General features: G+C 41.9%; 1 protein-coding gene across 1 annotated transcript in view; it reads left to right on the top strand.

The window, feature by feature from the left end:
* The first annotated feature begins 3802 nt into the window (after positions 1–3802).
* GLP1R (glucagon like peptide 1 receptor) overlaps positions 3803–24640 on the top strand; it is an 83243-nt gene continuing 62405 nt past the window's right edge. Inside the window, 3 exon segments of the mRNA XM_054280506.1 lie at positions 3803–3984; positions 4917–5027; positions 5029–5356. Coding sequence (XP_054136481.1) covers positions 3803–3984; positions 4917–5027; positions 5029–5356 — 621 coding nt within the window.

Genomic DNA, 24640 nt, shown 5'->3' with positions numbered 1-24640 from the left:
AACAAAAGAGGGAGATGGGAGAGAAATATTTCAGTTAATTTTACTTAATAAAAATAAGAAGACTTATCGTTTCTTCCTTTGTTCTGTGGGTCATAGCTTCTTATTTTCTTGTAAAAAACGAGGAGAGAAATTGAATTCTTTGCTGATAATTTCTTACCATTATTACTTCATCCTAGCAGCCCTCTGTAGTCCAAAACACTATTCTTAACACAGTTTTTTGAACAAGGTTTTTAATATGGAAGTTTTAAATAAGAGTCAGGAATTTTGATAAGAAATTCAAACTGTAATAAAAATTATTTTCTATTATATTACAAGACTGCAACTAGCTTTGACATTTCTAATTCTATAGTTCTAAGATTTTTAAATATAGGAATAACTGGATCATATTCAAAAATTGGCACAGTCATATGAATTCTTCAACAACATTTTAAGGAGACTATTTAAATCAATTTCTTCTTTATAAGACAGAGAACTGTATCGTATTGAGATTAAATACCCATCTAAATAATTCCCTCCATACAATCATTACACAGAATAAATTCCCCAAGGCAGCTAGACTCCAAAAGTAGATACAACTATTTCAGTTCATTATGTAGTTTACAAAACTTAAGTTAAAAAATATACATATTTGCACTCATTTCTTTGTTGTCATCAAGAAACTTATAGCCCAAAGTGCAGAAGCCATACTGTCTGACAGCTGAAAATGGAGTTGTCTGTTACTTACAACCACAGCCTTATGTCTGGAAAAGCAAGTGAGCAACAGATTATGTTCATTCATTCTGAGCTTGCATCTAGAATTATAGAAAGCTGGTTGATTTCAACCCCTGCATTCCAGCTCTGCAGAGCTGCCATGAGACGTTTCATGAACTGAGCACACTCTCCTACATGTGGGCAGGTAACTTAAGTAACAGAACAATTAGTACTTAAAAGAAATAAATTAAAATTACTGAGATTTAATGCAAAATGTGTATGATGGTCAGCAACCAGAAGAAATTCTCCTGCTTCCTCATGCCCTTGAAAAACATTTAGAACTTTTTTACAGCGATCTGTCACATAAGTATTTTGAATAGTCATGTTCTGATTCAAAATAAGATAATTTTGAGTTTTACTATGAAGTATAAATTAACCCAGAGTTCAGGTTTCAAGGTGCAATTAATGTAATTTACTGTCTCCAAAGATACTGAGGTATTTATAGCTCCAAGACTAAATGTGCTTTCTAAACACCAATGTGCTGTAATTGCAGTTGTGGCATATATGTTTGTAACTCCCATTTACATAATCCAGCTCACGGATACCTTCTTTCTTTTCCCAGGAGACCCACAGAAGGATTCCACTTAGATAAACTTTTATTTTGGTTAAGGTATTGATATGAGTTACAGCTCCACAAACATCATTCAAATTCAATGATTCAATGCTGAAATTCTTCTTCCTTTCCTAAGCACATATTTCAAATTTTTAAGTGATTTATTTGAGTTGCTTCATAGGTGCTTGTTCTCAGCTCAGACACTTTAACTTTTATTGAGCTTGGAAAGATCTTTACTGAAACTCCTCTTAGCTTTGTAGAGAAAAATCGAGCCAAAGCACATTCACTGCTGCAGCACACTACAGGTATAAAACACAACAGCAAATGGCTCTTGCCTTTCAGAGGCAAGTAGGCTGTACACTTGTACAGCCACTGTACAGGGCAGCCGCTCCCTCCAGTTTTCATTTAAAGCCTGAGTCTCAGAAAACAATTCTGCAGATGTCAGCAACTTCAAATACGTGTGTATAAGGTAGAAAGGAATAAAATTCCACTAAGAGTTCAGATCTATTTGCACTGAGATCCAAGAGTCCCAAACAAAGTTATTATGAAAGATGGTGTTTATAAAAGCTAGTAGTTACTGGTCATGGAGAAGCATGACGTGCATAACTTGCAGTTAAAGCTGATAATATTCCTCAGGATACAGCCCATGGCAGCTTAGGAAAATGTCTGCTACTCAGCACATGTCACAGTAGAAACACACAATTTCTCTGTGACACAGACTTTTCCTTTCAGAAGGTTTCAGAGACAAACCATTCAGTCTTGTGGGACAGGGTTGTTACTTTCTGCAACATACAAGTCCAGTGGTGGTAAATTTCAGATAGCAGAGAACCCAAACCCTTGAGAAGGCTTTATGTACTGCCTGCAGTAACATTTATGCCATCTCCACAGAAAGGGATTATCAAGGGAGATTACTGAAAGAGACACTGAACTTTTTCAAAATGCAGTTTTGCCCTCAAAACATAGTCAGTTACATTAGGATTGCTTTAATGGTCATAGAAGGACGCTAATCCCTATGTTGCAGTGTAACTGCACGGCAGCTCCTGCTTAATGCATGAGAGGTCTGGTCCAGATGGAAGGTAAAGGAACAAGAGAGCTGTTACCAAGTCCTGCATATTAAGCAGCATCTGAATTCCTTCAGCTACAGGAAAAGAAGTGCTTGCCTCAACAAACAAAATTCTGAAGTTGAACAAAGCTTCATCAACTCATTGCATTGTATTTTTCAAACTGAAAGGATCCCAGCTCCTTTCAAACTTGGATAGTGTCATTTTAATGATTCACTTACTTTCAAACTGTTCTTTTCTTGCATAATCACTGACACAAGACCAAGTTAAAATTTAATATTATTAAAAACATGAATAAATGTAACAAAAATCCAACAGACCCAGATTTGAGAGACAACTTTCAACAGTATTTCCCCACAAAAAATATTTTAATTTATTGAATAAATACTTTTCCATCTCTCCATTTGTCTTTTAATACAGTCAACAGGATTTGTTTAGTCTTGTGATAATAGCTTCTTAATGGCTACAGTGAAAATGCACCTGTCCAGAGTTTAATCTGATGTACTTAGCTTTTTCTTCTAGTCACATAGATAACACTAGTGTATGTGTTTTGTTAAGAGTATAGAAATTTGGTAAGAAAATAAATTCCCTTGTGTTCCAGCAGGTCCTCAGAGATCAGAGGGTTTGATTTCTGATTATAACAAACTTGGCCCCAAGTCTGGTCATGTTCAGTAGGAACTTCCATGAGTACAGGTTCACAAATACTGAAGTTTCAACCCTCTAAGTCTCGTTGTGGTGAATAGGAACTTGTGCAATCACAGATCCACGAATAGTGTGGTTTAGTGAAGGAATAGAAATCCAAATTCGAATTGAGGTTGATAAATTCACTTGATGCAATAGAGCTATTAATAGTAGCAATAATAATAACTGTGGGCAGAAGTTTATCAATAAAGATATCCTTGTTTGGGAGGAGGGAGAAGAGAGGAGAAGAGAGGAGAAGAGAGGAGAAGAGAGGAGAAGAGAGGAGAAGAGAGGAGCCCATCAGTGGTCTCCAAGGTCCTTGTCGGTCTTCTCCCTAACCAGATGACATTTCTACCCTGCTTGTACACAGCCCAGTCATAAGATTGGTATAAGATTGCACCCCTTTCCCTCCTTCTGTATATCCAGATCTAAGGGGGGAATTGAGAAATGTAGTCATGTATGCAGCAGCATGTACTTCACTGAGCTTATTAGCAAATGCAGAGTTTGCCTGTTAATATTTAAATGTCCCTTAGTTAAGGCAAGAGTGGGGGTTTTGGCCATGGTGTCTTTCAGAGTTCTTGTTATATAACTTTTCTCTATTCTATGCATTCTTTGGAGCCTAAACAGAACCATCCAATCCACACAGCACATCCTCCTTCAGCCAACTCATCCTTTCTTGGTATCAGCCACGCCCAGCTCCATCCACAAGGATAACGCAGAGGGTACACAGTGTACCCCAGGCTGTGATAGTTAAGCCATGGTCTGCCTGGCTGCTTGGTCATCATCCCCTGGTATGGTGTCATCATGCCTGAAGAGCTACCTGGGATCATTTCTGGATAGCAGAGTTCATCTTCAAAGTAACATTCCTGCTTCCGACAGGATATATATCGCCGTGGCAGCCCTGGTGAGGCTTCTCAATGGAGGCATGAGTCTACTAAGGTCTGGCAAAAGCAGCTGGCCCTCCTCTGCACACAGGCGCTGGGAATCATCTCTGGAGCAGAAGTCTTAACTGGAAAACTGAATTAATTAAGCCTGGTGCAGAAACGATAGAGAGCAGTAAAGATTGGCAAGTGAAATAGGTGCACCATGCTAAGGCTGGTGGTGCTATCCAGGTGGAAGAGGTTTCTTTCTCTTTATTTAAAGGTTTCTGTTGCCTGGCTTGAAGGTAGTGATTTTTAATTTTTTTTAATCATTATTTTATTTCATTTTAGAAAAGTTGAAGGAAATATATATTCTGCCTTCAGTCAACCAAACCACCATGGCAGATACTTTCTGTCTGGAGTCAGCTGTTGAGATGTAAGCACTGCCCTGGCAATTCACACTCTGAGGAATTTCATGATTTCATGATCGCACAGCATCGATGCTTCAACTAGTTACATTTCCAAAGCATCAGACGGATACTGTGTTGCATTTGAAATTAATACACATCATTAATATTTAAGCTATTAACTTGTTTATATTCTAGCGGCATCTAACTGACCAATGTGAAATATTTCCCCCACTTCCTGGTTCAATTTTCAGCTTTCCTTCTAGCTCTGATGGCTTTCTTCCAGATTCTGCTGTAGAATGTCACCAATTGTAGGTGCTTTAGTGCCGGTTTAGTTCTAGCAGTCAGTGCAAAGTGAATAAATAAGAACAGTAACGTGAATCTAGCACAAAGCGGATTCAGAGCCTTCTTTTGCTAGGAAAATAAGTATTATAAATCCTCAAGATTTACACATCATACTTCTGCCAGGACTGACCTGTGCCCCGTCTTCAACTTAGAAACCAAGCTCTGATCTGATCCGCATGCAGCTCTGCAAATTCAGGTTATAAATGGATAATTGCATTCACTATTATTAAACCCAATAAAACTTGGACGTCACCAACAGCATGAAGGTCACCAAAACGCTCAAGCCTGAAGAGATTCAGAGTAAAATAAAATATGAAGTTGAGAAGGTGGGGGACGGGATCGCAGCGGCGCTGCCTCCACTTTTTTCTTTCCCCTCCCCGACCCAATCCCCGGCGCTCCCGCCTCCCAGCACCGGCCCGTCCACCCTCGGCGGCTCGCATCTCCGTCGGGCGGGGCCGGGCCGGGCCGGGCCGGGCTGTACCTGGGCCGGCCCCTCCCCGCCTCCGCCGCCGCTACAAAAGCGGCCTCGGAGCGCCCGGCGCGGCCGCCGCCGCTCGCTGTGCCCGGCGCGGAGCCTCGGGAGCCGGAGCCTCGCCGGGTCCCCGCGCATGGGGGCCGCCCCCGGACATGCCCTCCTCGCCGCTCGGCTTCGCTCTGCTGCTGCTGGCGGCCGCGGGAAGGTCGCTCCCGGTGAGGCGGGTGAGTGAGTGCCGGCCCCTGCCCCGCGGCGCCGCCCCGGCCCGGCCCGGCCGGGCGCCCTCAGGGATCCCGCGGGGGCTGCGGGGCCGCCGTGCCCGCGGCTCCGGGAGCGCCTCGAAGAGAAGTCACAAGTTTCAAACCCGTCACTTTTCGGGCGCCCCCGCCGACACTTGCAGCACAGGCGGCCGCGGCAGGGCTGGAGCGCGGGGAATTCTCCGTGCGTGGAATTGTCCGTGCGGGGGTCCCGCGCAGGAGCCGCACGGGCGGCACCGCCGGGGGCTCGGCGGGCGGGCGGGGGCTTGGGGCGAGCGGAGCGGAGGAAGGAAGCGGAGACGCTGCTGCTGCTGCGAGGGTATTGCCCTGGAGGTAATGCTCCCCCCGGCATCAACCCACAGGAAATAACACGCGTGTCTGTAATGGCAAACAAACGCATTGCCGTGGGAAAACCGGAGCGGGGTCCTGGCGGCGGATGGCAGGGTCGGCTGTGACACAGCGTTGAGGGTGAGAAAGCAAAATATAAACCGTGTGAAAGGCAAGAGCAGGCAATGGGGAAAAGGGAGAGGACCAGGGAAGGGATGGTGGACGGAGAAGGTTGGCTGTGGTTTGGTGAACTGGGACAGCGAGGCAAGAGAGACTGATGGGGAGGGATGGAGGTTACAGCGTTGGGGTGGCAGCAGGAGGCTCTTGCTATAGGAAGAACAAGGATGGGCTCAAAGCTGGCATTGTGGGCTGCAGAGGTCAAGGAAAGGACAGTGTAACTGATGATGGATCAAATACACTGTCCAGTTTCTTTCCAGTTGCTAAAACCTTTTGAGGTTACAGATTTCTACAGTACAGGACTAAGAGGATCTGTTTAATACCAAACTGTGTATAAGCCTGTAGGGTTGTCTAGCGAATTGGCTTTTCTTGGTGGGTTTGTTTTACTTGCTATCTACTTCAGGCCCTTAAAGGTGCAACAGGCGCAATTTGCCGTAGGAAAAATTCCAATTCATTGTTAAGATGACCAAAGACTGAAACAGGGGCCCTGAGAGGTTGGGGAGCTTCCATTTGTGGAGGTATTTGGTATTTGACAGTCTAAATCCCTGAGCTACTTGGGCTTCAACCACAGAGCAAACTAATAGTGGAGCTGCCAACATTAGAGAATCTAAGTGAAGTATATTTCTGGGCCACGGGGCCTTCTTTACCTGGATGAAGAACTGGGAGCAGGTGAGAAGAAAGAGGCTTCCATGGCCTCAACACTATAACTTCAGTCTTGCAGTAAAACAAGTACTTTTATAGCCTTTTCTGACACTAGAGGGTCTTATCTGACAACTTCTCTAGAGCAGTGATTGTGCCTGTTGTGTGCTGAAAAACTGAATGAAGTGCTCTACTTGGTCATAAGCATACAGAAGTATGAGACTTCAGCTGAATTATTTTCTCGGGTTCAGTTTAGAATAGTGTTAAAGGTGGTATTTAAAGGAAACTGAAAAACAATCAATAGCAGGTAGTAAAACCTGTGAAAGACAGGTGTGAGAGGAAGGCAGAACGATGTGATACAGAGTTGAGGGAAGAAGAATTTATTGTGCTGTAATGTTTTACTTAGACTTTCTCTCCCTTCACCCCCTCAAACAAGTGAGGAAGGGAAGAAGAGAAAGCTAAGAATGTACGTAGAAGGAAGAAGAATTTTGGTCTGGAGTTTTTATCTGAGGTAGTGCCGCTTACATGCCGTCCTCTTAAATGCAGAGTGATGGGTAATTCCTAGGTCTGGATCTTCCCTACAGCATTGAGGGTAGTAAAGTGACCAAGAGCTGGTAGCACACGGCTGCATTGCAGAATCTCATTACTGATGACAGGCTTGTGTCCTTTCTCTGTTTGGCCTTGAGCAGTGGTGCCCTGCTGCTGAGAGAGCTGACCGGCAGCTGGCCACTGGTTCACTGCCATCCAGCCTCTCTTGGATTTGGATTTCAGATCCTGCTTTTTTGTGTAGTACTTTTGCTCAAAGGTTTGATAAGATAATCTCAAAGAAGTTGTTTAAATGTCAGTGAAGAGCACGAAAGATCTGTGCCACAGCTGTGACTTGGGAGCTCCTGTTCTTCAAACTACCCCTGCTTTTGTTTTTGAGGATAAATGGAAATAATAGAGAGAGTCTGAGTAGAAACAGACGAATTCAGTAGGAAGGCACAGATACTGTGTTCTCCTCACCTCTTGTTTCTGAAGTGCTCTGGTATGGGAATAGAAAAGCACATAGGTTAAGATCAACATATGAAGCAATAGGTAAGTATCAACCTTGAGTGTGGGGGGGTGTGTGTACGTATGCTACTGGTGCTCTCAGTTACTATTTTGTTACTGAGGCTTATTTAGCTACAGCAGCCAGCTGTTCTCCCGATCAGCAGCAGGACTTTGGTAGGTTGCAGGTGTTAGGGGCACGTTTAGTTGGTTACTGCTCATTGCTCACCCTTCTGAAGCCTGCTGTGGCTGCTTTCTAGTTCTGCATGCAGCATCTGCCTCTTTACCGTGGGTGTGTAGGATTGGATGTTTGTCTCCAGGAGGGCTTCTTTTGAATCCTGATAAGCTTAGAGGAGAAGATGCAGTGTGAGGGGGGAAGTTTCAAATGCCTTGTTAGTGTGCTGTACTCTGCCCTTGAGGGCATGGAGGTCCCCAAAGTGTTTGCATTCCCAGCCCAGGCTTGCAGGACCATGCCCATTTTGACTTCTTGTCTTCTTTTACATGCCCTAATGCTGAGAAAACTGAACTATGGTTCCTGACTACTACTGTCCAGTAGATCTGTGTTCTTTAGAAGTCATTAGGGTGGGAAAATGACTGTAGATAGAGCTTGTCTGAGAAACAGAAAGAGAAGTGAACCTATAAATTGGTGACTCCTTGCAGAAGTGAGGATGGTGAATTGGACTGCATGTTGGTTAGCTGGATAACCAAGGGGTTATTTTTACACCAACTGGGTGGAAATCCCTCCACTAGTAGGTTGCCTGGAGATTCTGACTTACTCCTTTTCTGCTCCCAAAAGCTTCACAGAACTGTTTTTTGGTCTTTTTTTGTTGCCTGCACTCTTAAAATCAATATATGCTAGACCAGCAGCACATACTGGCAGAGGTGTAGAAAGCAGTGGAGGAAAGGGTGGACAAGGTCTGACACTGGGCCATCTTGCTGTAGTTATTATTCAAGGATACTTGGCTAGCCTTTATGTAATGGGCTGCTTTCCCAGGAATATGGCCAGGTTCTTAAAAACTTAGTATTTGTAGGCTGTTTAAGTTCATTACTATGTTATTATGGTGTAAACTTAAATTAGATGATTGTATTATATAATTCAATGCAAATTAAATTGCTATCCTGAGTGTCTAAAACCTTTAAGTGTTCATAAAATAATGTGGGGGTTTTCTTGTTTGTTTTGTATAGAAAACTCTAATTTTTTGGAAACTCTATATAAAATACAGTGTGTGTGCTATAAAGCCAGATGGCCTAACACAGCAAATTTCATGATACAAATTAATAAGATACTTGTTACAATATCCCAAACATAACTATATTGGAAGGGGGTGTGGGGATGACACATGGCATTTTAGGCTTAAGGAGCCTAGGACAAGGGCACATGGTGACAGAGCAAGGGGGAATGGCTTCAGGCTAAAAGAAACTAGTTTTACATTAGATGGTTGGAAGAAATTCTTTACTGTGAGGATACGGAGGCACTGGAACAGGGCCTGAGAAGTTGTGGATGCCCCATCCCTGTCAGTGCTCAAGGCCAAGCTGGATGGAGCTTTGAGCAGCCTGGTCTAGTAGAAGGTGTCCCTGCCCATGCCAGAAGGATTGGAACTAGGTGGTCTTTAAAATCTCTTCCAACTCATGGTTCTGTGATCTCCAAGGGCCAAAGGAAAGGACTGTATTTCACACAACAGAACAGTGACTTGGCCCCCTTGGCATTGTTCGAAAGCTCTGATGTCTGTTCCAGGAAAGTTTAAGTTAGTGAAACAGCTCTTAAATCCTTCCCCCTACTTGTGTAGCTGTGACCACACCACCATCACTTCCCCATCCCCAACCTGGGAGACAATCTGAGAGTTTGGACAAAAGTATTTGAGGAAAAGCACAGACAGATATGGCTGGGCATGGAAGGGCAGATGTTATGGCTGCGCAAGCCCTCACGTAGCTCTCCTTTGTGAGAAGAACTTGTATTCTCAAAGTGAGATGGAAGTGATGGAGCTTTGCAAAACTAAACCTCCTGCTCTCTGAAAAATGTGGCTCTATAGCTGAGGTAAAGTTCAGTGAAACTGGGCCTGATATACAGAACATAAACAGTTGTCTGCCTTCTGTCAGATTCCTAAAGGTACTGGATCATATCCTGTTTCTGCGAGCCTGTGTAAATAGGGCTTTAATTTGCCGCATTGGTTGATTGCCAGTTATTTGAGAGGACACACCAGGAGCTGTTATCTCTGAAATCACAGGGCCTTCACTAGCTTTTAACTTGGAAATAGTCCTTTTCAAAACTGATTGTTTCCTTCTGCAGTGCTGTAGGGGAATGAAAGCTGTTACCATCTTCTTTCATGAGCAGCTTTTCCGTTTCTGTGATAAACCAGCGTATGTACTGCCACCAAGGCTGCCTGCTCAAGTTTCCTTGTACACTACATCAGTTCTATTAGTTTGTGTCTTAACAAAAGTGAGCGTACACAATAGCAGGTATGTCTCAGTTTTGAAAAAAAAATTGTCTGCAAAGTAGATAAGAGACCTTTTATTTAAGCTCTACAATGTTGTTTTCTTGTGAGCCCAAATTAAAACATCAGGCAGGAACTCATTTCATTAAATAAAACTTCCTAACCTCGCTACTGAAAAAAGACCGAGTTTGCTTGCATCCAATACTTCCCATTAGAAGAGGGATAAGGTAAGCAGTATCTAGGGATCTCTTGCTTGCCAAATAGAAGATAACCCCTTCAAATGTCATAGTTTCATATGCAGCAAATTTGAACTTCTGAAGGGTGCAAAAAAGTTTGGTGGTGGTGGCGGAATACTGTTCTTTGATGCCTTGTTTTGTTCGGTGTTGGAAACTGGTATTTGTGAATTTCAACATGCTGGGCTATGATTGCTGCATTCCAGTGATCCCTTGCCTTGGTGTGGATGTGGGGGAGCTTAGGAAATATGTGCCGAAGGACAAGAAACTGCCAAAAATGTTGCAGCAGCATCATGATCTGTTTGTGAGCATAAACGGGAAAAGCCCACTGCTTCCACTGCTGAAGGAATGTAGATGAGTCTACTCTTACTGATAGGGATATGGACCCATACAAAAGGAAACTCCCTGCACTTGATGGGGTCTTCAGTAAGCCTTAGAGGCAGTGTCCCAGGGATATAGTGTGGCACATCTTTGTGGAGGGGAACCTGATTAGATTTCTACCAGCTGTCCTCCCCTTGATCTTCATGGTCTTGTCTTCCCAAAGAGATGAACAACTGCCACTGCCTCTGATGTACATGAATGAATTGATTCAGGTTGCTGAAGTGGGGCCATGATAACATAAACAGCTCTTTCCCAAATGTTTACATGAAACCTTGTGAGCAGCCCCTGCCCCAAGGTCAAATACAGCTTCTTAATAGTCTTGTAAATACCGCAGTTATTGTATAGAGAAAACAGGGGCTTAATTTAATTGAATGAACTATCAAAAATATGGTAACTGTGTAGAGGAAATTGTAGTTTAGACATGTGAAAAAGAATATTTCCTTCAGCTGGTCATTTTACTGATTATGTTTTATTGCTATTTCACCGTAACTGATTGCTAATAGATTGCTGTATTAATGTAGTCTGGTATTGACTGCTATTTTTCTTGCAATTGATTGCATTTCGTTGTTAGTTCGCCTTCTCGCCATCTTTTTCCTCAGTTGTTTTATGCTGGTTTTTAGAATGACCGTATTTTTGTCTTGTGCTCCTCTGGTCACTGAGCTCATCTGCGTTCAACTGTTCTGTTCTTGCCTTGTCCCACTTGTGCACATGTCCTGCTGTTCTCCCAGTGCCTTCTCTGTAATTTCAGGACAATTTTTGAAACTTGCATTCTATTATTGATAGGTACTGTTTTACCCATGTGCTCTCTGCTGCGCTGTACAACAAGTTCAGGAAAAGGAACTTGCTTTCTAGTTGTGCCTTGGAAGCAGCTAAAGAGTTGGGACCTTTGTAGAAGAACCATTTTGCATGTATGAAACTATGAATCCTTTTAGCACAACTTAGAAGCTTGTGGCTCTTGTGGTGTCCTGCCTTTTTCTACTCCCTTCTGGATTTTTAGAGAACAAGTGAGCATGAGTTAGCTTGTCATTTAAATTTTGTTGTAATTGGGGCATATCTGCTCACATCTTACTGTTGTTCAGGCTCATTTTTCCCTCTCCCTTCTGTAAAACTGCGCTGCTTCTCTCCTTCTCCCCCATCTCCCCAGCTGCCCCTTCTCCCTGTGAAGCAGTTTCTTGGTTAGATTTAATGAGTTTAGGGCAAACAGGAAGGGGGGTGTGGGGTGTGTATATGGACACATATGCACAGGACAGTTTCTGAAGTCTTGCTCTTTTTAAGACTTTCATTTCTGACTAGGATGCTTTGGTAACTCCTCTGACGTCTGCAGTTCTGGTGCTGCTCAGTCTGGAAGCTCAATCACACTGAAAGGCAAACCAAATCAGGTAAACCAAAACACTTGTGTGAGCAGCCTGAGGGAGAGCAGTGCTGTCTATAAATCCTTCTCTAAATGGGAAGAATGGTGACCACTGAGACTTTTGCATTGAGTGTGTCTCTGGTGCAGGGCAGAAATGTATGGAACTCTCCTTTTACAGCACAGCATGGGGTTTTGGCAGCTGTTATGTGAGACTTGCTGTTATGTGTGGACAAACCAAAAGCAGACGAGAAGTTCAGCTGCCAGAAGAGCTGCTCTGGCTCTGCTTAGTGTGGGTATTTCTCTGGTGCTTTCAAAGGCCGTCCTGCTACCTGTGAGCACCATGTATGTGCTGAAGCAAGCTGAGAAATGGATGTCAAGCTTTAGCCTGATGTCTACCAAGCACTCAAGAGATATAGAGAAGTCATTCCAATGAAATGGATGGATTGTACCTCTTAAAACTAGGTTATTTCATGATATGTAGCAATTATCTTCCTTTTCCTCTGAGTTCTGCTAACAGTAAACTTTTATATATTATAGGAAACAACTGTATTGTTTCTTTTGCTAGTATTCCTACTCCCATTCTGCTCCATAGGAATCAGCCCTGCTCATGTTGTGACCATGTTCATCCTCATGTATTCTTTCGTTGTGAAAACTGTTTTTTTCTTTTTTTTTTTTTTTGCTTAAAGCATATTCCAGTTGTTCAATTGCAGCTCGACTCCTTTACAACTGAGTTTCAGAGAGTTTATTTCTTATGTAACTAGACTGAGTCAAATTTTGCATATGCTTATCTCTTTTAGCAATTCAGTCTTTTGTGACATCTGAAAGAAACTCTTATAGAATGAGTGTAATTGGACTTTATAACAATATAGGGTGGGACTGGGGGACATAAAGGGCAGATCACAAGTAGGTGACTTCTCAACTGCAGCAATGAGGCCACAGTTCTCTAAGAACCTTACAGCGCAAATAAATCAGAGGATTACTTCGTTACCTCTGATGGGTGTCAAAATCTGTGACCACCTTCAACAAAACACAAACAAATCAAAGTGAACTTGAAAATCACTCTAAAACAGAGCTGAACTTCTAAGGGATTCTAGAATATCTCTTTTTTAATTTGAAGTCTGCTGTGACTCTATAAGTCATTAGGAGGATAGTAGGTGAGGGGGTGGGGTATGTCCCTGCAATTGCAAAAATCTTATCACCAAGTCTTTAGTGTTTTTCAAGATGACATAGTCAGCTTTTTCTGGGGAGTAGAAAGGACCAAGGGTTTGTACTCAGTTAGATGGGGAGACTGTTTTTAACTCACTTGTTACATTTGAGGTCATGTATGCACAAAGCATACAGGAAAACATATGATGTTCATATTAGGAGGAGCCCTGGTGGATGTGGCTTAATACTTTGCTCTGTGCTGCAGTTCATCTCTAAAGCCCCAACACTGGGGAAGGTTTGGAGACATTAGAATAACTTTCCCTTGACTTCTGCCTAGTATGCTCCTGTGATGTTTGTCTCTTTCCTGGCTTTTCAGTGAGCACATGATAAATCCTAGGTGCAGAGTGCCATGGGTGTTGTCAGCACCCCAGCAGGTGTTTTTGCTCCCTTCTGTAACATTGCACATAAAGTAATGGCAGAGGACTTTCTCCCTTTGGTTGTTTTCTGCTTCTGCAGGGGCCTGGTAAAAATTCTGAAGCATGGACTTAATGTAACTACTAAGCTGTGGTGTGAAAAAGTACTTCTTGTTACCTTTCAAATCTTCTGGGAGAGACTGATGTGCCTGGTATCTGCAGCCCTCTTTCACAAGATCCATTTCCTGACATGCACAGGCTCCTGGAAATGCAGTAGCCTCTTCATAGATCTTCTTCAGGATGGAAATTGATGACTTTGTTTCTCCTCTGACGTGTCTAGAGTGTTGTACTGAAGAGTTGTTCTAAGAGTTGCTGTAAGTTGTTTTGCTATGTAGAAAGGGTTGCGTGTACAGAAGTATTGAGAAGTATCAGGTGTATTACTTTGTCCAGTTGGAGGGGGAAAACCGGGAAAATTAAAAGGCTTGGTTTATAGATTACATAATGTTCTATTCAACAACTACTTTATGAAATTATTAATTTACTCAACCTAATGTCATCTTTAATCAGGCTCAGAGTAGCTCCTTGAGAGCTGGAATAGGGTGGCGAAGTACCTGTCATGTTTGCAAAGTCCAGAAACATGTTGTCTTTGTGGCTGGCTATGACTTCTCTACAGACTGATCATTGTGCTGAAGAGGTCTGTACATAGAAATCCACTTTTTGTGCCTTTCAGAGAGAGTGAGAACATAAGTGTCAATGCTTGAATTTTTCACTCTGCTTCAGTATGTGAAATTGAATGGCAAGCATGAAGTGAGGGAAGCATCAATATCTAGGAGTGTAAGAGCCTGTCTCCTATGCCCCAAAATCATCAGAGGTGCTACTGCTGTTGTGGAGGGAGCCAGACCCTGTAAAGCACTTACACTTCTTCCTAAGTCACCTCTGAAAGGATATTGGTAGAGCTGTGGATGGGTTGCAAATAAGATATACAGCTATGTATCACTAGATCAGTGATAATCACTTGGGTCAGTCTCTATCTTCCTCCAGTCCTATTCCTCCCAAATAAAATTGTTCTACTGTACAAAGCATGTTATGCAGAATGAATTAAGCTTTTAGGTTTTATCCCTTGGGATGGGAAAATTAAAGGTGTAGTATTTAGTCTAAATTATTTGAAATAGCAGTTGGTTTTTCCTTTTGTCAGAGGCTGTGATGCTCTCTAATGTACTGCCCTTTTCATTACCATTTCTTAATCAAGACAAATTCATCAAGTACCATTTGAAATGCATCAGTCTAAGAATAACAAAAAGATCCCATTCCTTTTAAACTCAATGGCACTGCAGGCAGAGTACACTCTGGAGAAAATAAAAAAAGAGAATATAGGATGCTATTATGTGCTGTTTACAGTGACACTGTTATAAATTGCACAGCAAATAAATTAAGATGTGTTTGCAGTGGACTTCTTTCAAAAAGCCCTAAATCCTTAATATGTATGACCTCTCTAAATGAAATACAGAGCATCACAGATGGCGTGGATGGCTTTCAGATATAAAGGTAGTCAGAAACATCCTGTTCAAACAATATTTCAGAAAGTGAAATTCCAACACATTTATTGTTGTGATAGATGTCCTTTGAGCCTAGATTTTGGCAATCCTGTTTATTAGTTGAATTGAGTAAAAGTTGACACAGAAAGTTAAAAAACCTGCATTCAGTTGCACTCAGCTTTGTTCCCTATGGACTTTCAACGGGCAGCAATTTTATCTTTTAATTAACTACATTTAGAGGAGAAACTTGTACTAGAAGAAAACTGTAGAATAATAATTCTATAACTATTCAGTGTGCTCTGTATTTGTTCATTGCTCTTCGGGGATTAAGACACCTGGTGGTAATGAATGAGACTATTAAAGCTTTGTAAAATAAAACTGATTTTATTACTAATAAGATGTAATGATAAAGGAATGTTAGCTTAATAGTTTGAACTCTTTAACTTAATGGCCTTGCAATAGCAGAGATGGTTTTAAATTGCAGGAAACAAAGCTGGAGTTGGAAACTGCATTTCTTGATTTCTTACTTGTTTTGCTACCTAAATGTCATTGGAACCACAGAATGGCTGAGGTTGGAAGGAGGTTCAACCTTCTTGCTCAAGCAGGGCCACTTAGTTATTTATTTGTGTAAGGTAACGTCAATGCCAGTGGGTCACTGAGCTGTCAGAGCTCTGGATTTCCTGATCTGTTTTCCTACTTTTTGCTTATGCTGAATGATTGGTGGGTCATCCTATAATGGTTGAATGAAGCTTTTGTCTTGTTCCTTGCTCCTGCCTTCTTTTGCACTCTGCCACCATTCATCCATCTTAATTAGCTATAACCTGAATTTACTGTGGTATTTCACCAATCCAGGCTTTTTATTTGAGGTGAAAGCTCTAATAAGTCTCTATCCAGTAGACTTAAAATCACCTTGGATTGGACTCAAATAGACCTTTACACATCAACAATTAGACATTGGGTAAGAAAATAGGCAAATGAGTACACGGATTAATCTCTTCCCCTACATATTAATTCTAAAGGAAGCTCTTATATTAGTAGACTGTTAATTTTCTGTAAAAGAAGCCTTGTGTTAGTGGAGCTTTGACTTCTGCTTGGTTTTTGCAAAAGGGTGCCACAGACTTTTCAAATGTAAACAGCAGTCTATATTTGGACCTTTACTGTGATCTTCCAGGATGCTCTCCCTCCTTCTAGAAGGATGATAGAGAGGGATTTTGGAGTGGGGTTTTTTTGTTTGTTTTGGCTTGAGGGGTGTGTGTGGTCTATTGTAGGGAAACTGTTTGAAAACCCAGTCAGAATAAAATGTTTTTTAACAGAAAATTAATTCCTGTGTCAGGATGGGTGGGAGGTATGTACTTCCAGCTGCAGGAAGTAGTTGGGCTTCCCTTTGGGGATAGGACTCAAATTTCTTTATACAAGGAGAGGAGAATGTGGAGAGCAAGCTGTCCATCTTGTTGCTGCAGCAGTCCTGGTTAGTCAGAGCAGTCGAGGGAGAGATGCCATCCAAGGCAGTGGTTATTGGTGACAAGGAATCTGCCTGACTGTAACTTGGGGCTCACTCATAAGTTTTGTTTTTGGCTGATGCAGTGTTTGTGCTCTCAAATAAAGGCTTTCTTCCAGAACTAGAGAATGGTATAGTCAGGTGAGAAAAGAAGCAGAGGTGTCTCAAGATTTTTGTAGTCCCTCATTGTCTGGTGGAACATCGTGTACTGATGATGAGAAATGTCCAGATTTGGGCCTTGGGAAAGTGTTTCCTTTTTTCTTTAACTATCTTGCATGGAAAGATTTACAGTTTCAGACTCCTGTTATCTTGCTCTCTTCATTTTAGGGAGATTGAGTCAGGTGAGTAATGTTCCTGTGGTTTTACATATTATTATTGATTAGGGAAATGGATTGTAGTGTTGCCTTACATTTTGCATAGGAAGTAGGAGCTGTTGTCACTCTTGCTATTAGAAATGTGTGTGTGTGGAGATAATCCATTTGGTAAGATGACCCCTTCCAAATACCTCTTAGAGGGAAGGAGTAGTGTTTTCTTCTACATGCATTTAATTCACCAAGTCTGTGTTTGAATACTAATATGATGGGCGCCTTGGAAGGATCTGTAAGAGCTACAGAAAGCAGTAGAGGACAAATTGCTTTTTATATTGAGTCGAGGTTGAAGGACTGTGTTTGTCTGAAAATATTCTCAGTTCCTGTGTAATTGATTACTGGTGGAGAAGGGGTTACAGCTGCACAGAAGAGAACTTCATCAATGAGACTGTTTGTAGTATTAAACAGTACACTCTTCAGAGCCAGACACTTAATAACAAACCAAGCTGTCACTGGGTGCTACACATGGTACTGGGGAGCTTGAAGGCTGTAATACTGGGAGAACAAAGCTAATGTAAACATCGTTTATAGTTCATGAGGTTAACTTTCTACTTGCTCGAGCTTTCAATGATTAGTTTCTTTCATGTCTGTGTTTTGTATTGCCTGTTGTGTGTGGAGTTCTGAGGTTCAGCAGCGTGGTTCACAACTTTGCTTTATGCTTTGCAAGTTGTGTCTTTTCCTCTGTTGTCTTTGAAAATACTCTATAGTTTTTCTTTAACAGAAGGACTTGCAGTTCTCTTTAATTGTGACTTTGCCATTTTGGCTGAGCTGCTTAGCATAGTGCTTAACTAAAGCCTTAAAGAAAATTCACATTTTTGAGTAATTCATTAATATGCCTGTACTGTATGAGGAAGGAGAGAGAGCTTTGTACTGACAGATCAAGGAGAAACTAAATTTCCAGTTAGCATGCTGGAAAAAACTTGGATAAAAATATTGAATTCCAAATATTTTATCCCCAAGCTACATCTGATATGGCGATCTTTATGTTGATGATACTTTATGGCCTCTGGAGTTTTTTGGTTTGTTTTTAATTTATAGCTCTTCTTATTCTTCCCTCTTTTTTCTTTTTGGTCATGCTGGAAATATTTGGAGCAAAACCAAGTTGTGGAAAAAACAGATTTATTATATTGTCCAAAGTATCTGTATTCTGCTCAATGGACAGCTGGGATCAGCACAGAAGAAAAGTGTTATGTGAAAGACAGCATGGGCAGCAGACTATGTCACTGAGAAATGAGAAGATAATTTTATAGCAAATTTTGTACCAAGCTTGGAGCTCTGTCAAGTGTGGGATGACAATCAGCCGACATGGAAATACTCACTTTTCACTCCCATTGAGATCTAAATGCTTTGTGCTTATTTTGCAATGCTTATCTTTTATTTAGTTTTATGGTCCAAATTTGAAAATAAACTATTTGAACAGTCGAGAGAGTGTCAGCCTACTTTGGTCTTGACTAAATCATTTTCTCTTTAGCTGCCTTTTCCCTCTCATCTGTCTTTTCCTCCACCCTGGCGCCTTCTTAAGTTTTTGACCATTTCTGGTCCAAGGAATCTGACAAGAGAAATGTTCTGTGGGTTAGTGTCCTTTCCATTAAAAGTTCTGGTAGAAACAAAGCAGACAAGCTGGCCTGTCTGCTGTGTGTTTGTCCGCTTGCCCAAGCTGCTCATCCAGCGGGCCCCTCTAGGGAGCGTGTCCCAGCTCTGGCCAATGTTGTCTTCCTGTCCTCCATGTGGTGAGTTACTGCCTTTTTTGGCTGTGTTGTTTCCTCCCTTGAATTCCATGAAATGGATACTTCTGAACAACTTAGGATGGAGACTTTTGGAAAGTTCCTGCCACCCCCCCCCCCCACCCCAGTTTTTTATATAGTGATTATATAGGAGCCTGCAGAGCTCCTGGAGCCTCTCTGTGTTGTAGTGATGAGCATTTGTTTCTTTTGTTTTTAAAAAGCCAACAAAAATGCACTTTTGTCTATTTCGCCGCTCCTTTTTTAAACACTCTATATATCTGAATGATCTATCATTTTGGAGACAGGAATTGTAAAGGATTTAACCTCACTGTTGCTCATGTCAATAATTGGAGACTGTTGTATAAATGATGTTGCAGGAGGTTTTCATGGACAAGGACTTACTGCATCTGAATAAATTCTGGTTGCCAAAAAGGAGGAAGATGCATCTTAGTGACCGGAACAGAAGCTGTTCCTGCAGGCTGTTAGAACACAAGGTTTTCTATGTTTCTGCCATTTTGAGCCTGTTTTTGGAGCTGACCTTTCCTTTCTTTTCTACTTAATACTTTTAATTCTACCTGGGTGATAAGTGTTTTTACTTGTATAGAGATGTTTGAGCAGAAGTTTCACATACTGAGGCTTATTTACCTGTTTTAAATCTAAGTGTTTCAGTGAACTTTCTGCTGTCATAATCTACAATGCTGAAGCAAAAAAGATGCCTAGGGTGAAAAAGGACCTGTTGTCTGCAGTACAGCAGTGTGCTACTTTGGTAGCTGCAGGGAACAGATTTGTTTTTGTTGGGCAAGGTGTTCAGGCATGAAAGCTTTTACCAATCTCTAAAACCAGATGTGATCTACAGCCCTGATACTGCAGCACTTCCATCTACGGATTTTGACTTGTTTACCCAATTAATTCCTTCAAACTGGAAAAGTAGAAAAAAGAATGTAAGGTACCATCTGCAGCTGCAAAGCTGAAAGAGTAAAAATTGCGTGAAAGGAAAACATTATCATATAAAAAGCACAAGTATTTTTAACTTTGAAGAGGTAGTGATGCTGATAGTGTCCCCAATTCCTCCAGCTCTGCAGATGTCTTCTCAGAACTTAAACTGTTCTGGTAAGAAATGGAAGTGGTGGCTAAAATAACTGCAGTAGTTGAGTATAAGGAAAAGGTGAGGAAGCTGATGGCAACAAGTACAAACGAACAGTTTCAAAAATGCTAATGAAGATGAAACTGTCTAACAAGTCTGCATAATCTGAGGCTAAAGGACAACTGGCTCCTTTATCAGAAACCAACTTGCTGGCCATGGGATGGAGGAGCCTGGACTTCACTTTGCTGGGCTCCACAACAGTGTGGTGGTACATAATGGTAGCAGTCTATGAAAAATTCAATTTCTATTTGTTTTCAGTAGTAACTCTTAACTGTTTAATCTGATATGCATCCACCTGTTTTGTGAAAAGACTGAGAAGTTATTGAACCTCATAAATATTAACCAACCTGTTATCTTGGGAAAATTGAGTCAGATAGAATTTTTATTACTTCAGGCCCATCTTATTAATTAAAACTATTGTGACACACTTCATGTTTTGCAAGGTAGTTACTTTTAAGCAAAGTAATTTGAATGGTAAATTTAACTCAGACCAGAAAGAAGTGAAGAATTTGGTACTGCAGGTGACAAACCACAGTGGCAGCTAGCCTATGAATGCAGTGAATTCTTGGTTGCTTGGAGTCTTCAAGTCAAGATTAGATCTGTTTCTGAAGGGTATTTCTGGTCAAGCTGGCATGTATGAGGTGGATGCAGCAGTTGGCGAGAGGCTCTAGAGGGTGCTATGTGGGAAATTGATGAGTTTATCATGTGAGTCCTTTGGCCTCAAGGTCACTGTGGTTGCAAAAGGTGAAAAATCACAAGCTGTATGGCAGGGAGTGTAATTGAGGAACATTTAGGGGCTGTTTGTCCAATTGTTGAAGTCCTCAAGTCTTTGCTTCTTTTGAATAACACATTTGACTCCTAGCTTAACATTTTGGTTCTGGTAATTCATTTTATGTGCTATATAGGTTTTTACTTACTATTCACTTCTAAGATGGTGGATAATTAAGATTGGGAGCTGTGCTGCATTTGTTTCTGCTTCACAGCAACACTTAGCCCATCAAATATTCTTCCTGTTTAATTTTGCCTCTGAGAGTAAGGCTGTTTGGCTTGCAGTGCTGGTGATATGAATGAATCATAAGGCCCAAGGAGACAAGGGGAGTAAGGTGTGTGGAAGAAAATCACCACCTTTCTTTGGGCAGAGAGAAACCACTGTTTTCAACAACAGTGCTGCTTTAAATGCTGATAGTTATGCTATAAGATGACCCAGTACTTCAAAAGTACATTTTAAGGGTGGACTGAGATGAAAACATAAGTCTTGCAGAGCAGGTTCACTCAGAGGGAAAACTTTTCCTCTGAAAATACATGTCAAACCAAGCCTCTGCTATTTGAATTTCTAAGTTTTCTCTCTAGCATCTTCTCTGTGAATGTATTCTGTTCCTACAAGTGTTGTTTGATTTAAGGTTGGTGTCAGGGGGGGAAACGTGTAGCTGTGAAACTACTAACATGGAATGAGTTTAATTCCTTTAAGTGACCTATCCATTTTCAGCTTTATTACTGCATGGTCACTGCTTCCCTCAGTGCTGTTAAAATTGGAGCTGGATGGAGGGGAAGCTTTGTGCACAACTTCACCTTCCTCAAAATGAGTAATTTGGAGACTTGACTGGAGGGGTGGCTCTCTCTTCTGTATTTGCATTTATCCAGCTTACTTGAAGCTGGCTGCATGTTTTTCTTTGCTTGCCTTACCAAACTGCTTCTCCCTTGGGATTTATCCTGTCTCTTGCTTTCTAAAAACTGGTGTGCTTACTGCTTTAACAGCAATCTTCCTCTGCTGCTCACTTTCCCCTTGATTTTGAAGGTGTCCCCAAGGAAAAGTGACAAGAAATGGAAGTCCTGTCAGCTTTAACATCAACACAATTGTAGTTCACTTTTGTAGCTCAAACCACAATCCTCTTTAGCTGCAGACACCTTGGGGAGAGTAGGGGAAGGAAAGGAGGAGTGAGGTGGAGGCAGGCTGATATCTGTGGGGAGTTATGACTGTCTTTCAGGCTGGTTGCTGCCCACAGCAGACCTGCTGGACTGAAGGCTGTGCTGTCTGGCTGAAGTAAAGAAGTAAGATCCAGCCCCAGGGCTGGTGAGGATTGTGCACGAAGAGGATACACTGATTTCCCATGCATTGAGAAAATGGTCTAATGAGACCCCAATTGATGAAAAACTAAGTGTGCTAGAAGTGGCCTGAAGATGGGGTAGGGATAAACTTTTGAAAAAATTGAAGTTAGGTCTTGCCTCCGAGTTCCTCTCTTCTGCTGCTGTCTGGGGACAGAATCATTGTAGCTTGTGGGATTGTCTTGCGGAGGTAATGCATGGATCCTTTGCTACTGATGCAGCTTCAGCCAGAAATCCTGGCACTGACTGCACAAGAGGGACTGCATATTAGTATTTGAGTGTTTGGTATGCATGGTTAATTCAGCAGATTGGAGGAATAACCTGAGCTGACTCCTGTAGCAATAGGGTGGTTCATAAGTTGCTTTGCAGTCCTAGAGCAAGGAAAGTCTGTGATTCAGCTTGACCTGTCTGTACTTCTGTAGTCAGCTCCCGGGCTCAGAGGGATTGCAGGAAAGAGAAGTAAATCTCTTCTGGATGAATTTGTCAAGTGCTTTTACTTTTTTAGGATTTGGAAGGCAAACAGATGACGTCTGGAGAATGAGCTTCGCTGGCGGAACTTCTCCTGTATGCTCTGCTCTCAAATGTGTCCTAACTGTGGATGAAAGCACTGGCCATTTGTAAAGGTGCTGCATATAACTGCCTTGGCAGGGACAGGCTATACAGCAGATAATTTGGACAGTGAACCTTGAGCCACTGTGACAATGAGCTACTGAGGGAGTTAATTTGCATTTGTTAAAACCCAAATAAACTGCTGCCCTCAACTAGGACTGGTAAAAGCAATACAGATTTGATTGCATTCTACTCTGGCAATCTCTAAACGATAGTAGATGCAGAACCCATGAAATTGTAAACTGAAGTTTTTGGGTTTGTGTGTGGTGGTGTTATTTAAATAGCTTTGTGATGATTGTTTTTCTATTGAGTAATTTTTTTAACTGGAGAACTCTGTTTGTTTACAAATAAAGTGTAGGTGGGAATGCTTTCAGTGAGAAAAAGGGTTGTGAAGATTAGTGTGTCTGATTTATTTGGTTGGGTTTTTTTTGTTGTTGTTGTTGAACTGATTGTGGTGATGAGATGACAAATGGGTGACCAGTCTTACCAGTGTTAGAGGATTTGTGATCTTGGAAAAACTAGCTACACTTTGCACCACAGCTCTTTGAGAAGGGTGACTGTTAAATAGTCATTTGAAAAGCTGGGGGAGCTTAACTCTGTTGGGATATTTTGGTATGGAAAGTGGAAAGATTTAGAGTTTTTCCTTCCTGGTGAAAATACAGATTATTTACAATGAAGTGATGTTCATATGTTTTTCTGTGGTAACTTTTTTTAGCTTGGAAACTCAAATGTTGCAATTCCATGGCTTTGTGGAACTGCCAGCTCAGTCTGTCCCTCTGCTCAGCCAGCACTGGGAATGTCCAGTTGCTGGCTGGTACAGAGAAACCAATCAGTTATAAACATAAAGATCTTTTTAAATGCACTTGGTTCAGTATGTCCTAAAGAACCAGCTTAACTAATTGCATTGTAAACCTCAGCAAGAGGAGTCAGAAGTCCAGCTTTGGCAGATGATCTTTACTTTTTTTTGCTTGAGCAGCTTAGAGATGACTCAGTTGCCCAAATGTAGGCATCCAAAGCTGCTCAAAAATTTTACAGTATTCAAGACCCTGTGTGGGGGCTAATTGATATGATGTAGGATATAGGGGAATCCTGTTCCTCTCTATAGGTGTGGCAGGAGACGACATGAGGGATACATCAGTGTTAAAGGGAACTATAGGTACCTATGATCAGACATCTGAATTCCATCCTAAACTTCCTTGGCTTTTCCCAGTTGTATATATCCCTCATTTTTCTTCCATTCCATTTGATAGCACATGATTGTGATGTCCTTCAGGGATCTATAATGGGACCAATAATTTAAATATCTTTATTAGTGGATGTAGTGGGATTGAGTGCCCAAAACCCTTGGCAAGTTTGCAGGTGACACTAAGCTGAGTGGAACTGTTGTTGCACCGGAGGGAAGGGGGACCATCCAGAGGGACCTTGACAGGCTTGAGAAGTGGGCCCATGTTCAGCAAGGCCAAGTGTGAGGTCCTGCACCTGATCAAGAAAATCATCAGTATCCATACAGGCTTGGGAAAAATGGATTGAGAGCAGCCTTGCAGATAAGGACTTGGAGGTGCTGGTGGATGAGAGGCTGGACATGAGCTGGCAGTATGCACTCAAAGCCCAGAAACCCAGTTGTATCCTGGGCTGCTTCCAAAGCAGAGTGACCACCAGGGTGAGGGAAGGGATTTTCTCCCTGCTGTTCTTGTGAGATCCCGCCTGGAGTACTGCATCTAGCTCTGGGGTCCCCCAAAAATGAAAGAAATGGATCTGTTAGACTGGGTCTGGAAGAGGGCTCTGGAAGTGATCTGAGACTTCTGCAAGGAAAGGCTGAGAGCGCTCAGATAGATAGTTCAGCCTAGAGGAGAGAAGGTTCTGAGGGGACCTTATGTTGGCCTTTCAGTACTTAAATGGGACTTATAAGAAAGGTGGACAGAGACTTTTTACCAGGGCTTGTGGTGTCATAGGACAAGGTTTTAAACTAAAGCAGGGTAGAATGATTTTTAGATAGAAAGAAGAAATTACTTTGTATGAGAATTAGTATGGTGAACCACTGGAACAGGTTGCTCAAAGAAATTGTGGGTGTCCCATCCCAGGAAGCGTTCAAGGCCAAGTTAGATTGAGCTCTGAGCAACCTGATCTGTGTGAAAGGTGTCC

This window comes from Melozone crissalis, unplaced genomic scaffold (genome assembly GCF_028551555.1).
Source record: "Melozone crissalis strain CALT ecotype California unplaced genomic scaffold, PUWL_Pcris_2 ptg000027l_1, whole genome shotgun sequence".
In the NCBI taxonomy this organism is placed as follows: Eukaryota; Metazoa; Chordata; class Aves; order Passeriformes; family Passerellidae; genus Melozone; species Melozone crissalis.
Note: the sequence above shows the minus strand (reverse complement) of the source record. Positions and strands in the feature narration are given on the sequence as shown.